This window comes from Ailuropoda melanoleuca, chromosome 2, assembly GCF_002007445.2.
Source record: "Ailuropoda melanoleuca isolate Jingjing chromosome 2, ASM200744v2, whole genome shotgun sequence".
Lineage (NCBI taxonomy): Eukaryota > Metazoa > Chordata > Mammalia > Carnivora > Ursidae > Ailuropoda > Ailuropoda melanoleuca.
This window is the reverse complement of record NC_048219.1, coordinates 61,937,453-61,952,619: the sequence shown is the minus strand read 5'-3', so window position 1 is coordinate 61,952,619 and position 15,167 is coordinate 61,937,453. Positions and strand designations below refer to the sequence as shown.

The following is a 15,167-nucleotide window of genomic DNA, read 5'->3' as shown; positions in this document are numbered from 1 at the left end:
CATAATTTAACCCTTGGATTCAAAACTTTCAAATTGAAAATAATTTGTCTTGAACGGAGATGTTATCAGTGACCTAGTTAAAAATCATAGCCACCATTTCCTGAAACCTAAGAACATATTAGGTATTAAGGGCTTTATGTATTATTAATTTACTTAATTCTAATAACAACCACATTAGAGAGAATAGAATCATTATTTCTACTTTATAGCTGAGACTTGGAGGTATTTAGTAAGCTGCCCACAGCTACACTGCTGGGAAGAGGCAGGGCAGGGATTTGAACCCAGGTAGGCGGGGGGTGGGTGTCCCCACACTTCCCGCTGTACTGTGCTGTATTTAGTCTGCTCCGAGAACACACCAAGCATGTTCTCCCTGTAGGAACCTTACACTTGCTATCCCCACTGTCTGGGATGCGTTTCTCTCATAGCTCTGTCTCGTACCGCTGTGCTGAAATGCCTCCTCATCTGAGAGGCCGTCTAAAAGGTTTCTGGTAACTAGTTCCACTGTGTGTGTGGAGGTTGTCTTCCTTCACACCACCAGTTCTGGCATTACCATCTGCCTGTAGAGATAGCCTTAGCTTCTGCAGGTTCAGAGCTTAGTCACATAAGACTGTCCTCTCACTTGAGGGGTCACAAGCCCAGGCTACAGATTGGAGGTTCCCACAGCCCCCCTTCGGGTTTGGTTAATTTGCTAGAACAGCTCACAGAACTCAGAAAAACATTTTACTTACTAGATTGCTGGTTTCTTATAAAAGAATATAACTCAGGACAGCCAGATGGAAGAGGTGCATAGGGCAAGGTGTGGGAAAAGGGAATGGCATTTTCATGCTCTCTGGGCAAGCCACTCTCCCCAGTCTCTGTGTATTTACCAACATGGCAGCTCTCCAAACCTCATCCTTTCGGTTTTTTACAGAGGCTTTGTTACATAGGCATGATTGATTAAATCTTTGGCTATTGGCAGTTGAGTCAACCTCTAGCTCCTCTCTGAAAAGGAACTGAAGGGTCCAACCCTCTAATGACCTGGTTGGTGCTACAGGTAAGCAGCCCTATCCTGAGGTAGGGTCCTGTGGTCACCTCATTAACACAACACAAGATACCTTTATTCCTGTCATCACTTAGGAATTCCAAAATTCCTTTTAGGAACTTGGTACCAGAAACAGGGATGAAGTCCAGTTATATTATTTCTCATTGTAAATGACAATATCACACCTTCCGTGACCATCTTATCTGAAATAACATCCTTCCTCTGAACACTTTCTCCTTAACCTGCTTTATTTTTCTTTCTTATGATGCATTACAAATTTGTTGTCTGTCTCCCCCCATGAGAAAGTAAACTCCATGCAAACAGTGTCATGTTTAGTTCACTGCTGTGCAGGTGCTAATGCATGTTTACTGCGTGAGTGAATGAAGTAAAATGAAACTGCTAATTGAGCCTCACCTCCCTGGTTTCAGAACAAAGTTAAGTTACTTCAGGTCGGATCAAATCAGGCTGCACCACTAGCTGGAAGGAGACCGTCTGCGCGGGGCTGGGCTGGCATCCCTAGAGGAGGAGCTCCCGTTGGTAGTGTTAAGAGAATCAGACAGACCTGGGCTCAGACGCTGGTGCTGGAACTTACTAGCTCGTGACCTGGGGTTGTTGAGCGTCTTGAAGCCTCACTTTTCTTGCTGTAACGGATATCTTCCTTCTTGTGTTGTTGAGAGGATGAAATGAGAAATTGTAAAAAAACACAGGAGGTGCTCAGTAGGTGGTAGCTGAGATATTTTGTGGGGTTGGAAGAGGAAAGCAGGGTGTTAGCCTCTAATAGGAAGGGGAATGTAGACTAAAAACACAAACAACCACAGAATAATTACAAAGCAGCATGTGGACAAGTCTTGGCTGTGCTACTAACTAGCTGTGTAACGGTGGGCCCGTCACTGAGCCTTTCTAATTCCTGGTTTGCTAATCTGTAAAATTAGAGGGCTGGAGTGGTGGTTCTCTATTTCTAACGTTCTGAGTCGGCTCTGAGTAGAAGATAACATGGAACAAATTATACACAAAATGTTAAGGAGACTGTGTTCACGGTGGGTGGGATTAATCAGAATGGTTTTTAGAATGAGGTGAGGGGAATGAGTAGAGTTCATGGAGTTTGAGGAATAGAATAATGACCTGAGCCCAAGACAGCGGCTTAACCGACTGATACATCCAGATGCCCCCAAAATGGCAGTTTTGATAAAATGGGCAGATCTGACAAAATTCAGGTTTTGTGTATGTCTACACTGTTCAGAAAATAATGATTTAAATATTTTTTGTTTATATAAGCTACGTATTAAAAATAGCTACTGTAGTATTAGTATTTTATTTACACTTATATTGTCAAAATGAATGTTTTTCTTGGATAATACTTCCAGTTTTGTGAAGTCATTTGTGCTAGCCATTACATGATCATGTATTTCAAATTTCCACAAGCGTATTCGAAGTCTCATTTTATAGGAGGGATTCCAGATTAGTTGTTAGTCCAGATAATGACAATTATAAGTAAGGTATAGAATAAAAGATTTTCCTGTTCAATCTCTTTGTATTAGAGATGAAGAAATTAAAGCCCAGAATGGAGTGACTTGTCTGAGCGTGTAAAACACACTGATGCCAGAACTCCTGTCTCTCCTGTTCCTTTGAAGCTGCCCGAGGTATAGGCTCTTTCTTATGCACAGCTCTTGTTTGTTGGTTTATCAGGTATTACTGAGAAATGTTTTGGTAATCACCATCCTTCCATACTTTTAACTGGAATGTACACAGTCATGTTTTATACTTGCTACCCATTGTGAGACCTTCATTGGATGCCTACTGTATGCCACGTAGGTAGACTATTACTACTACCAGCCAGACTGAGATCCTTCTTTCTGGAGTGAACAGATGTAGCAAAGCCATACCTGGAAGGAAATAATCACATAAAAATTGACCTGCAGAGTTGACTTGCACTGCATTCCAGGTGTCCAAGTTTAACTTCATCTGACGGAATCATAGGAGGCTTCCTTAAAGAAGTAATGCTTATACACAAGAGTTGAGACCTAAAGATGTTGGTAAGCGGCCATGTTAGGGAGACTAAGGAAGGTCCTTGAGTTCCAGCAGAGTTGGAACACTGCTTGTGGAAGCAAGGGCTTGGCCCTTTTGTGGGACTGAATTGAGGCAGTTGTGGCAGTAGCACGCAGAGGGTGAGGTCAGACTAACTAGGCAAGGTCCAGCAGTCATGGGAAGGGTTTTGGTTTTATCCTTGACAGTAGTGGGTGACCATTGAAGGGTTTTATTTATTTATTTATTTATTTATTTATTTTATTTTTTAAAGATTTTATTTATTTATTCGACAGAGATAGAGACAGCCAGCGAGAGAGGGAACACAAGCAGGGGGAGCAGGAGAGGAAGAAGCAGGCTCATAGCAGAGGAGCCTGATGTGGGGCTCGATCCTATAACGCCAGGATCACGCCCTGAGCCGAAGGCAGGCGCTTAACCGCTGTGCCACCCAGGCGCCCCCATTGAAGGGTTTTAATTCTTAATGTTTCACATGCCTCGGTAGCTGGGCCCTCTCTTTACCAGATAATATCAGTTAAATAACTGAAATTTTATCTGTTGAGGGATTACCCCCATTTAGGAGATAGAATGTTATATTGGAAGTCAGTGAGAGGAAGAAAAAAATAAGTGCTTAATTGCAATTGGCAGAATAGAATAGTCTATTGCTGAAGTGTTTATTCTGAATTCATATTATTTGCTGAATCCCTGTGAAGATAAATAATCATGTGACTAAAATATTTTAGTAAATTACTGTATGTTATACAAAATAGTCTAATGGAGGTCTAATAGATGTAGCTTCCCAAGTTTTTTTTAATGGCTTAGTGCTTGCTAGAGCCCAAAGAATGACTGCTGGTGTCCTGAGGATATTCAGATGTGCTGACTTTTGCTGGAATAATTGCAGCTTCGTGATTTAATAAGCCCTTTTGGTGATAGTTGATTCCTCACTCCAGGCAGCTTGGTTGGTGGCTGAGCCAGGCCCGAGTTCCTCAGCCTCCGGCTAAACCCCTGAAGCTAATTTGGGAACGTAAGGTAGAGTCAAGGAGGGCCATGCAGCCAGATCCCTGTAACTTATACCAGAGCTGTTTAGACAGTAGCTTTATCACCCTTTAAGAACAGCTTTGCAATATTATGACTATCTTTAGGGCTCCTATCTTGCATTGAGTTTGGAGTCATCGTTTTTTGGTAACATAGGTTTTTTTTTTTTTTTTTTTTTTAAATTCTAAACAATGAAGTCTAATCCCCAATGAATACAAATTTGATATAAACTATATTATTTTGCTACTAGTCATTTGCTTGGTTTTTTGAAAGTCTAGGGGGGTATTTTGACCACAAAAAACCTCAATAACTATTTTTGTTTTTTAAATGTACTGTGTGGGCCTGGTGTTGTTTTAGGTACCATGCCCGTATTCCGTCTCCTGTATTACAATCAGAATGTCATTAACATCTTCCAGATAAGAGGGTGGTAGAGGCTGTCCAACCTAACATGTCTGGTTAGGCCAGGTTTGGAATCCCCAAGTACAGTTCTCTATTAATTTTAGCTTAAAATTATAAGCAACAGAAATCTTTGAATGCAAAAATATTAAATGTGAAAAGTGTTTCTTGGAATATTGCTAGGGTGGGTGAAAAATCCTAGTTGGTGAAGTTGAACAAAATGTGGCCTTTCACAACACTGAAATGTACCCATGCCCGCCCTCCCCTTTCTGCCATATTTACTTGGGCAATGAGGTCTGCTATGCTTGGGATAGACAGGGGCTTCCAAGGACCGACTGAAGGTGAGCCCCAATGAAACTGAGCATGCTGGGGCCAGCCACAGATGTGTTGGTCACACTCTCAGTCAAGGGTGAGGGTGGGCCAGGCCCTGGATGTGCTGGGGAGAGTAGAGTTCAGCTTCTCTGCACATCTTGTAACTCTGTGCCTCCTGCCTCCCTTCCCATTGAGTCTTCATGTGGAATTCCTTCCCATATATAAGGTAGTTCACTGGCAGCCACAGATTGTTGGGACTTTAAATGAATCTTAGGCCTCAGGATCATTCTCTTTGGTAGAGATAGTCAACTGTGACAAATAATGATAGCTCTTCTGCTGTTAAATGTATAATCTCAATTGATTCTTGGAATTTCATCTTAAAAATGAAGAGATGGGGTTGGGTTGGGGGGCTAGGTGGCGGTTAAGTGTCTGACTCTTGATTTTGGCTCATGTCATGATCTCAGGGTCCTGGGATCCAGTCCAACGTCAGGGCTCCCTGCTCAGCGGGGACCTTGCTTCTCCCTCTGCCCCTCCCCCCTTCTCCTGTTTCTTGCACTGCCCCTCCCCCCTGCTCCTGTGTACGCATGTGCGCTTTGTCCCTCTCTCTCTCTCTCTCTCTCTGTCCCTCAAATAAATAAATAAATTCTTATTAAAAAAAAAAAGAAGAAACCAGTCTTCCATTCCGATCTAAACCTCTTTTCTTGTGTGATCTGCTATGAGAGTCTTTTTTTTTTTATTAAAGATTTTATTTTTAAATACTCTTTACACCCAACATGGGACTCAAACTTACAACCCCAGGGTTGAGTCGCAAGCTCTACCAACTGAGCCAGCCAGGCACCCCTCTGCTGTAAGAGAGTCTCATGGATCTTCCTTGCACTCTGGGCTCCCTTCAGTCTAGTCTCCGTAGGGTACTCAAGGAAATCTTTATTTATTTTTATTTTTTTTCAGTTATATTGAGATCTAATTGACAGAAAGTGTTCTGTATGTTTAAGGTGTAAAACATAATGATATATATGTATATATAGCAAAACGATCACCACAATAAGTTTACTTAACGTTCTTCACCAACTTACTTACAAATTTCTTTTCTTGTGATGAGAACTTTTAAGATTTACTCTCTTAGCAACTTTCACATATATAATACAGTATTGTTAACATGTTGTCATCATGTTGTATATTATATCCCCAGGACTTAATTTATCTTACAACTGATGTTTGTACTTTTGATCACCTTCCCCCCATTTCCCCTACCCCTTACCTCTGGCATCCATCAGTCTGTTCTTTTCTTTTCTTTTCTTTTTTCTTTTCTTTTCTTTTCTTTTCTTTTCTTTTCTTTTCTTTTCTTCTTNGGTTGAGTCCATACCCAGTGTGGAGCCCAGCGTGGGGCTTGCACTCACGACCCTGAGTTGAAGACCTGAGATCAAGAGTCGGATGCTTGACTGACTGAGCCACCCAAGCGGCCCTCTTCTGTTTCTATGAGATTCTATGTACAAGTGAGCTCATACACTGTTTGTCCTTCTCTGTTTGACTTATTTCACTTAGCATAATGCCCATGAGGTCCATCCATGCTGTTGCAAATGCAGGATTTCCTGTGTGTGTGTGTGTGTGTGTGTGTGTGTGTGTAGCCAAATAGTATTCCTTGTGTCTATATACTCCATTTTCTTTATCCATTCATCTTTGGTGGATACTTAGGTTGTTTCCAGGTCTTGGCTGGAGCATAGGGGTGCAGGTATCGCTTCAGCATAGTGATTTCATTTTCTTTGGATATATACCCAGAAGTGGAGTTGTTAGATCATATGGTAGTTCTTTTTTAAATTTTTTGAGGAATTGCCATACTGTTTTCCATAGGGCCTGTACCAGGAAAATCTTTTTTTTTTTTTTTTTTTTTAAAGTAAATTCTACGCCCAATATGGGGCTTGAACTCATGATCCTAAGATCAAGAGTCACAGCTCTACCAAGTGAGCCAGCCAGGCGCCCCTGTCCTGGGGAAATCTTAACCCAATAGATCACACCACTTCCCTGCTTAAACCCTTTCTTGAACCTTATTCGTCTCCTTTCCCTTTCGTATTTGCAGCCTTGCTCCCTCCGGCACCTGGGACCTGTAATGGTTTCTCTACCTGTAATGTCATTCCTCACCCTTTTAAACCTCTACTTACCCTTCAGGTTGTGGGTACTTTTCCTTTAGAGGTCTTATCATAGCATCTAATTACAAATTTGTGAGTATTGGTCAGTTTATCCCATCAGACTTTAAGCCCATGAGGACAAAGAACATATCTCTTTGCTTGGCTATTATATTCCCATTGCCTGGCGTGGAGAATAACTCAAGACTTACTGAAGGAATAAATAAATGAAGCTCAGAAAATTAAATATCTTACCCAATGTAACAAGTGGTTTTACTTCCATCTGGAATATAAGCCCCATGAGGGCAAGATTTTTGGCTCCTTTTTTCACTGCTATATCCTTGGCGTCTTCAGCAGTGCCTGGTTTATAGTAGTAAATATTTGTTGAATATTGTGTTTGAATGGGATTCCAAAGATTTCTTTTTTTAAAAATTTTTTTATTTTTACTTTTATTTTTTTAAAGATTTATTCACTTTAGAGAGAGTGAGGCAGGGGGAGAGAGAGAGACTTAAGCGCACTCCATACTGAGCGTGGAGCCGGACACGGGACTCAGTCTCAGGACTTAGTCCCAGGACTCTGAGATCACGACCAGAACTGAAACCAAGAGTCGGATGCTTAACTGACTGCGCCACCTAGGTGACTCGATTCCAAAGATTTCTTATCCAAACCTAGGATTTTTCCCCTTGTGCCAGATCTCTCTGAAAATGGGGATTTGGGATTACCAGTTTCTCTTAATAGTAGAGAAATCTGAGAGTTGCTGTTGTGGTTCAGTAAGGTGGCTTTGCTTTTTCTGTGTACTGGTCTCAAAGGGCGTCCAAATGTCATTAGACAAACAACAGTATCTCTTCTGCATCCTGTATACCCCTTTTTACAGGCTGCCAAGCTAGGTATTGATGTCATCCATCCTGCCTCGTTTCTAAATCCCCTGAATAACATGTTGAATAACCATCAGAACAATTCCTCTACCAGCTTTTATTTAACTGTTTGCAGACTTAACAGTACATTTGTCTCTCCAGAATTCACTTACATGTCAGACCAGAAACATTTTAATGATCTGTTAAAAAAATAATTTCATGTTTAAGATACCAGAAACTCAGGTGTTATTTACTGTCTGAGTTTAGGGAATGGTAATTTTTTTCTTATTCCATTCCATATATCTCTGTCTTGAAGATCGATTTGTTGACTGTTTCCCTGATTGGGAGCTGAATAGTCTTAGTGTTAAGATACGGCAGTGCACAGGTTTGTGCTTCATCTTGCCCTTTGCCTTTGCAGAGAACTTGGGGTCATACAGCTTTACGAAGGATTCTTTATTTGTTACAGTTGCCACCTATAGTCCTGAAGTCGAGTCACCGTTTGTGATCATTAGTGATTTGTGCAGAGGGTATATGTCAGCGTGCAAGTCCCATTGTGTGATGGCAGCCCTGGCAGGCTGCTCCCTCTCTTGGAAAAACTTCTCATTTCAGAGATTGAGAATTGAGAGGGAGAAAATGGTTCCTTGTTTGTGGTGACAGATCTGGATCTGAGAGGTAGAGCCTGCCATGGGAAAGTGTGGTTTCTGGTCTTGGCAGTGGCGTGTTACCCTGGGCAAGTTCTGGGCTTGGAGTTTGGGTTCTTCTTAGTCAATGAAATCATGTTGCTCTCTTCCAGCTTTAAAAGCTGTTACTTACCTGTAGCATGCCAATTCCTTTAACTGAGAAATTGATCTACTCCAAGTTCATTGTAAGTTCTGATCTTAAATAATCCCATGTATATAGCCAGCTGTGTTAGACATGTAAGGGGAAGGTAGTAATTTCTCTTGCTGGCTGTTAGCCTATTGCCAAACATCCTTTTACCACGTTTTTCCTCTAAGATAAAGATATGCCTTTTAAAAAAGCATCCCGATCAACCCAGGGAATACTGTTCCCAGCCAGTTCCTTTTGAACATTGGCTTAACCCATGATGGTTTTCATTTGGGGAGGGTTTTTTTCAGCTAACCCTGCTCTTTACCTGTGCACGCTCTTGGATCACTAGAGAACGTGGGGCAGCGTCCTCCATTTAATGGCCTCAGAAATAGACACTCTGAAATTAGAAGAATTAGCATCACATTCATGTGTGCGTGTGTGTGTATGTGTGTATTTTAAGTCCATTAAGCTCTCAATTTTTTTCTGCTCATTTATAGATACTAAAAGTACTGGTACCCTTTGAAGGGAACACATTGCTTTGCAATGTGGACAAAATGACTGTTGCACAGTGGACCCCAAATTGTTCTTTCAAGATCACAGAGTACCTTATTTACATTTCTAAAGGAAGCTTTTAGTTTCTAAGGTCCAAAGATATTCAGTGAGTTTAGAAACCCAGGGTGAGGAGTCCTTGATCTTTGCAAATTGAGCATGATATAACCTTAGAGAAAAAAAGAGGAGTTTGTATTTCCTCGGTTTTATTTCAGATCTACAGCTTTCTGGGAGCCTTGATCATCCCGCACTCCTCAGTTGGGGAAACTGATCCCTAGGTTGTCCGTTAAGGTGCTGATGTGCGCATGTCTAGCCAGAATTGGAGTTCCACAGAATGGGAATGACGTGCTTCCCTTTTTCTTCTCCTCCACCTTAGGGTCCTGTCACCACATTGAGAAGATAGACAAAAACTCTTTGCAGTTTATTTTCTTTTGAACAAGTTACACTACGGAGGGACTTGTAGGCTAAAAGAAGAAAAGCTCCCTCTTTGTTAGAAGCAGCAGTGTGCAGTTTCAACTTGTCTTGGACTTCCTCGGAGATGTTTTAAGATCCGGCGTAAACTCGCTGTGGTTTGCCTTTGGGCATCCAACTGTTTAGCTTGGCTCTGTTATATCTGTAATTGCTGCATTTTAATAATTGCCCAATATTCTTGTCAGCAATTTGCAGTCTATATTTTTAATAGAACCTTTTGCCTTTCTTTCCACAGGTTCATTCAGACCTGGTTTAAGCCCCTGGATTAATGCTCACAGTCCCACAGACCCTCTGCAGCTGCGGGCAGGGGGCGGACATAAGCTCATTAAATATTCCCACAAGCCTCGTGCTGGTTATAGTTTATGTGCTCTGTAAAAATCCTCCGGGAAGCCATCTTCTTCTGAGATCTCCTTACAGGGTGTTGCTTTATGAAAATTGCTCTTAGCATTTGCTGAAATAGCATATTCTTTTGGAGAGAGTTTTCCTTATCAATCCATTCAGGAAATTTAATTTTTTGAAGGGAAGAAATAGGGTCAAATTCTCTTTGCTGTCATTGATTTTTTTTTTTAAAGACTTTATTTGAGAGAGAGAGAGCAAGCATGAGCAGGAGAAGGGGCAGAGAGGGAGGGAGAGGGAGAGAGAATCTCTCAAGCAGCCCGATGCGGGACTCGATCTCACCACCCTGAGATCATGACCTGAGATGAAACCAAGAGTCGGATGCTCAACCGACTGAGCCATCCAGGCGCCCTGTTGTCGTTGACTTTTTAAGGTCACAGAGGAGACTTCCCTTTAATTTGAGGTGATGTGATGGCAGTGTTGGACTCAAAGGATGATTGAAGTCAATTTCATGGTTTCCCAAATTATCTAATTAGGCAGTTTTTGAGACAAGGCCGTTGTGCCACTAATGACTTGTGCCTCTACTTGACGGGTAATATTCTTTTCGTGATTTCACTTCTTAGCTTACCTCCTTTTCGTCTGTTGAAGTGTTCATTTCTCGGTAAGCAAAAGATTGAACTGACTTTATGGTAGGTAAGGATTACATAAATAACCACACCCTCATTTCTCCATTTTATTGGTATAAATATACCTCAGAAGGAATGGACAGGTAACATTTATTGATTGGTTATTATGTGTTCTGCACTGTTCTAAGCTTTATACACACACACATGTGTGCACGCTAATATAATCCTTACAGTGGCCCGTACGATAGGTTCATGCATGCAGAATAATCTGCCCAACATAACCTATTTGGTAGGTGGCAGAGTGGATTCATACCGAGGCAGACTTTTAACTGCCGTCATCATCCATTTCCTGTTCATACTAGGCTTTTAATCGCTATTGTACATCAAGATTGAACAACAGTACCTCCTGCATATATAATAATTTCGTTTCAAGGCATATGTAAAAAATTCTTTTTGGTGTTAGAACTTTATTATTATTTCTGGATAAGCAATACTTGCAAAACCCCAATGGTAGAAAACTCAAGTAAGAACCAGTGAATAGGCTCCTGTGCCCTCCCACCACTGTCCCCCAATCATCCTCTTTCCTTCCTTACGGGCAATTAGTGTACTACTGAAAAGAGCCCTTTTTAAAAAAAAAATTTTTTTTTAGAGAGGGAGGATGGTTGGGGCAGAGGGAAAGGGAGAGAGAGAATCTTAAGCAGGCTCCCTGGCCAGCAGGGAGCCCGAGGCAGGGCTCCGTCTCACAACCGGAAGACCATGATCCTGAGCTGAAGGTAAGAGTCAGACGTTTAACTGACTGAGCTATCCAGGCGCCCTGTGAAAAGAGCCATTTTAAATATCTTTTTCTTAACACTTGCTGCAGTGAACTAAGACCACTTAACTAGAAACTCGTTTTGCCATTGTTTTTTATATTTTTGCGCTGCATCTACAAGTACCAAACTGGCTTTGTCTCCGAAGGTAGCGAGCTGGTTCTGTAGATAGTGTTTCCTGGGTGAGGGTACCAAGGCTGCAGTCCCCAGCTATTTGAGATGGTTCCTGGAAACTCCCTGATCTTGCCTTGCTCAGCACATAGAGGAGACAGAGTCTTTGTGGTTTTAGCCAGTTGTTGGGTAACTTCTATTCCTGATGAGAAGGGGTCATGCCATTCACACTGCCTGGAACATAGTAGGTGCTCAATAAATGTTGAATTGAACAACTTCTGTGGGTTGTGCCAGGCTCAGGAATATAGGGCTGGAAAATATATTTGGTGTGTCTAAATGAGGTAATCTTTAGGACCAAAGGAGGAATATTCAAGTTAAACAAATCACCATAAAACTTGTCATTCAAGGCCCTGGATAGCATAAGGTTGGAAGGTACCTTTGGATCCTCTGGTCCAGTAACCAGAGTCTCAGATGGGGCTGAGAAACAGGGAAGACTTGTCTTCTGTTAAAATGTGGGCAAACAGTTGAAATGAGAGCTTTCCTTTTGATGTTTCTTTCTTTTTCAGATTGATTCTAAATGTATTTTAATTTGATCCTTGTGATGACTGTCATTCTAACGTTAGATTGAGTCTCTGATCAGAGTTTTTGTGTTTCCTTGTTGACACCGGGAAGTTCATGTGTCAAGCGTCATTGATTACTTCAGCGCCCAACATAACTGGTGATGTTCTATTATAGGTGCACCTTGATTTTCTTCTGTATTCCTGAAAATTTTATATAAAACCAGAGATTTAAAAGTGTCAAAACTAAGCATTTCTTTACAAAAGTATTTGCTTTAAAAAATCTTTTATTAGGTAATTAATACCCCCACATCAGCTTCCTGGCATGCTGTCTAGGCATCTTTTAAGATAAATTTGCCTTAAACTTTTTAGAAACTCTTCATTTCACTTTAATGTGTGTTTTTGAAAAGAAGTTTCTGCATTAAGGTTTCTTCTTGAAATATGTTTATTTTCACAGGCAATTTGAAAATTGGAAAGAAGGATTTTTAAGGCCACTGCTGATTTGCAAAGACTGTCCACAGTCTGAAGCCGAGGTGACGGAAGAGGGCACACTTTTGGAGAAATAAAAATGACTTCTCGTTATGTGGTGGCCGTGTTTGCCCTGCTGAGTTCCTGCATGGCCACTACAGGTGAGATGCAGAATATAATTGCATGTTTGTTGTATGTTTTCACATATGTTTTTCTTCAGCGTCTTCAGTTTGGAAAAATTTAGGAAATGTGAGGTTAATGCAGACTGTGAGTATTTATGTTCTTCAGGGAAATAAAATATTTGACTAAAGATTGCATAGTGTGTTTGCCTGTGTTGTATTTTACTAGACCGGTGTTAGACATCCTAAAGTCAGTGACATGGTTGCTTAACTAACCTCAGTGTTGAAATGGGTAGAGAACAAATATGTTGATGTGTGATCTCACTTAGTTTTGTTCCGTGCATGGATTACATTTATTTTCTTGTCCTAAATCAGAATTTCAAGGAAGCTTTTTTTTGTTCTTTATTGTAAAATAAATAGGTCTTTTACTGAGAGGTGACACTCCTGGCATAGGATGCTTAAGAAGTATTAATTTTGCCTATTTATGTATTTTAATGGGTAATTTTTTAAAAAGTCCAGAGCCGTGCTTCCTGGAGGCCATCAGAGAATGGGATTGGAGGTAAGAAGCAAAAGACTTGGTTGGAACATTGTTGCCTAAGTGAGAGTATCAGATCCCCCGCATCATTTTAGTGTTCCCAGTCAGGGTTACTTTACGAACTTGGAAGCTTAATTTGCCTATTTTGTGGTAATATGCTTTGTGTCTGTTATATAATGAGCTACATGAAAGAATTTGTTGGACCAGTTCTGTAAACTGGCTGGTCTCAACAAGAAACACGTTGACTTGAAAAATGATGAGCCTCTTGGGTTTGGCTGTTGAATCCACATACAGATGAGATGACAGTGATGGTAATAATTGCCGTTTACTGAGTGTGCACCACAGCCCAGCACTGGGCTGAACAATTACAGACTCTAAACAATGGATGAGGATATTCTTATTTCATGAGCTCACTTAATCACAGCTCCGAGGTGGGTAGGCTTCTTTTTCCCATTTGACAGATGATGAGAGGACGTGATGATATGCACAGTGTCATGTGGCTGGGAAGTGGAGGAGCCAGGTTTTACCTCTGTGCTCTTCACCTCTGTGCTGTACTGAAGAAGCCAGTAAGAGGTGGTGAAGGCTCCAGTAAACGCAGACCAGGAGTCATTTGTAGGCACAGGCTGAGTGCCAGTCATTTTGCAGAACTTGGTTTATGAGGTTGGACAGCAGCATGTCCCCCTCATTGCAAATATCTTAAGAGAAAGTTGGTAGTTTTTTTGTTTTGTTTTTTAAAATGCCAGTGTGAATTTGAACTGCCCACTCTCTGTCAGCAGTTTCGCTTTGTCTCATGATTGAAGAGTTATTTGTCTCTTAGCCTCTGCATTAAAACTGATCTTAATTAAAATTTCATTGAAAAGGGATGCCTGGGTGGCTCAGTCGGTTAACCATCTGCCTTTGGCTTGGGTCATGATCCCAGGGTCCTGGAATCAAGTCCTGCATCAGGCTCCTTGCTCAGCGGGGAGTCTGCTTCCCCCTCTGCCTGCTGCTCCCCGTGCTTGTGTGTGCGCACTCTCTCTCTCTCTGACAAATAAATAAATAAAATCTTTTAAAAAAATCTCATTGAAAAGTTGTAGCAAAAAAAAAAAGGAGAGAGAGAAATAGCTTGATGGAAAATGTGCTATTTTGATGACGAGAGGTATTGCCATACTTGGTGGGTTTGAGGCAGAATTTTCTGCTTTCACTGATGCCTGGGAAAGACATAAGTGAAGAGGGTACTTCATGGGAAACTGGTGAATTTGATGGCTCTGTATAGCCTTGATGTATTAGATAGTGAATCAGTTTTGGTTAAGGCCTTCCTTCCTCTTTCAAGCCACGGGTAAAATATTTTTTTGAATTGTATACGTACTCAAAATGTTGCTGAGAATTACAGTAAAATTGTGGGTACAGTAGAATTACCAATTTTGTAGCAACCTGAGGCAACTGATTAATTGTGGAGGTAGAGATCTTTTTTTTAATGCTAAATTTTTATTGAAATACAGTTTACATAGAGAAACATATACATGAAAGTGTGCAGCTCAGTATTTTTTCACAAACTAAACACATCTATGTGAACAGCGTTAGCGATGCCTTTTTTTTTTTTTTTGAAGTAGGCTCCATGCTCAGTGTGGAGCCCAGTGTAGAGGTTGAACTCATGACCCCAAGATCAAGACCTGAGGTGAGATCCATAATTGGACACTTAACCAGCTGAGCCACCCAGGTGCCCCAGAGATGCCTTTTTGAACAACCTATTGTCTAAGTAAGAAGGGAGAAATGTTTTGTATATACTGAATCCAGTAGCTTTTTGTGTAGGCTCAGCACACTTTACAAAAATGCTTTTTGGGGCATTCTGGATGAGTTGAACTTCAGGAAAATAGTAGTAATAATAATAATGAATACTTATACAGTAATTAATTAATTGCTGTTGCCAGGTCCTGTTGAAAGTGCTTTATATGTATTACCTCACTTCATCCTTATAACTGTCCTAAGAAGTGTAGGTACTTTGTTTATCCCCAGTTTATAGATGAGGAAACTGAATGCAGA

General features: G+C 41.0%; 1 protein-coding gene across 2 annotated transcripts in view; it reads left to right on the top strand.

The window, feature by feature from the left end:
• The window catches only part of TGFBR3 (transforming growth factor beta receptor 3), a 194,177-nt gene that overhangs the window by 10,755 nt on the left and 168,255 nt on the right, over positions 1–15,167 (top strand). For both annotated transcript variants that reach the window (XM_011233549.3, XM_011233548.3), the window contains exon 2: positions 12,481–12,652. In XM_011233549.3, coding sequence (XP_011231851.1) covers positions 12,592–12,652 — 61 coding nt within the window. In that variant the 5' untranslated portion in view covers positions 12,481–12,591. The remainder of the gene's footprint in view (positions 1–12,480; positions 12,653–15,167) is intronic.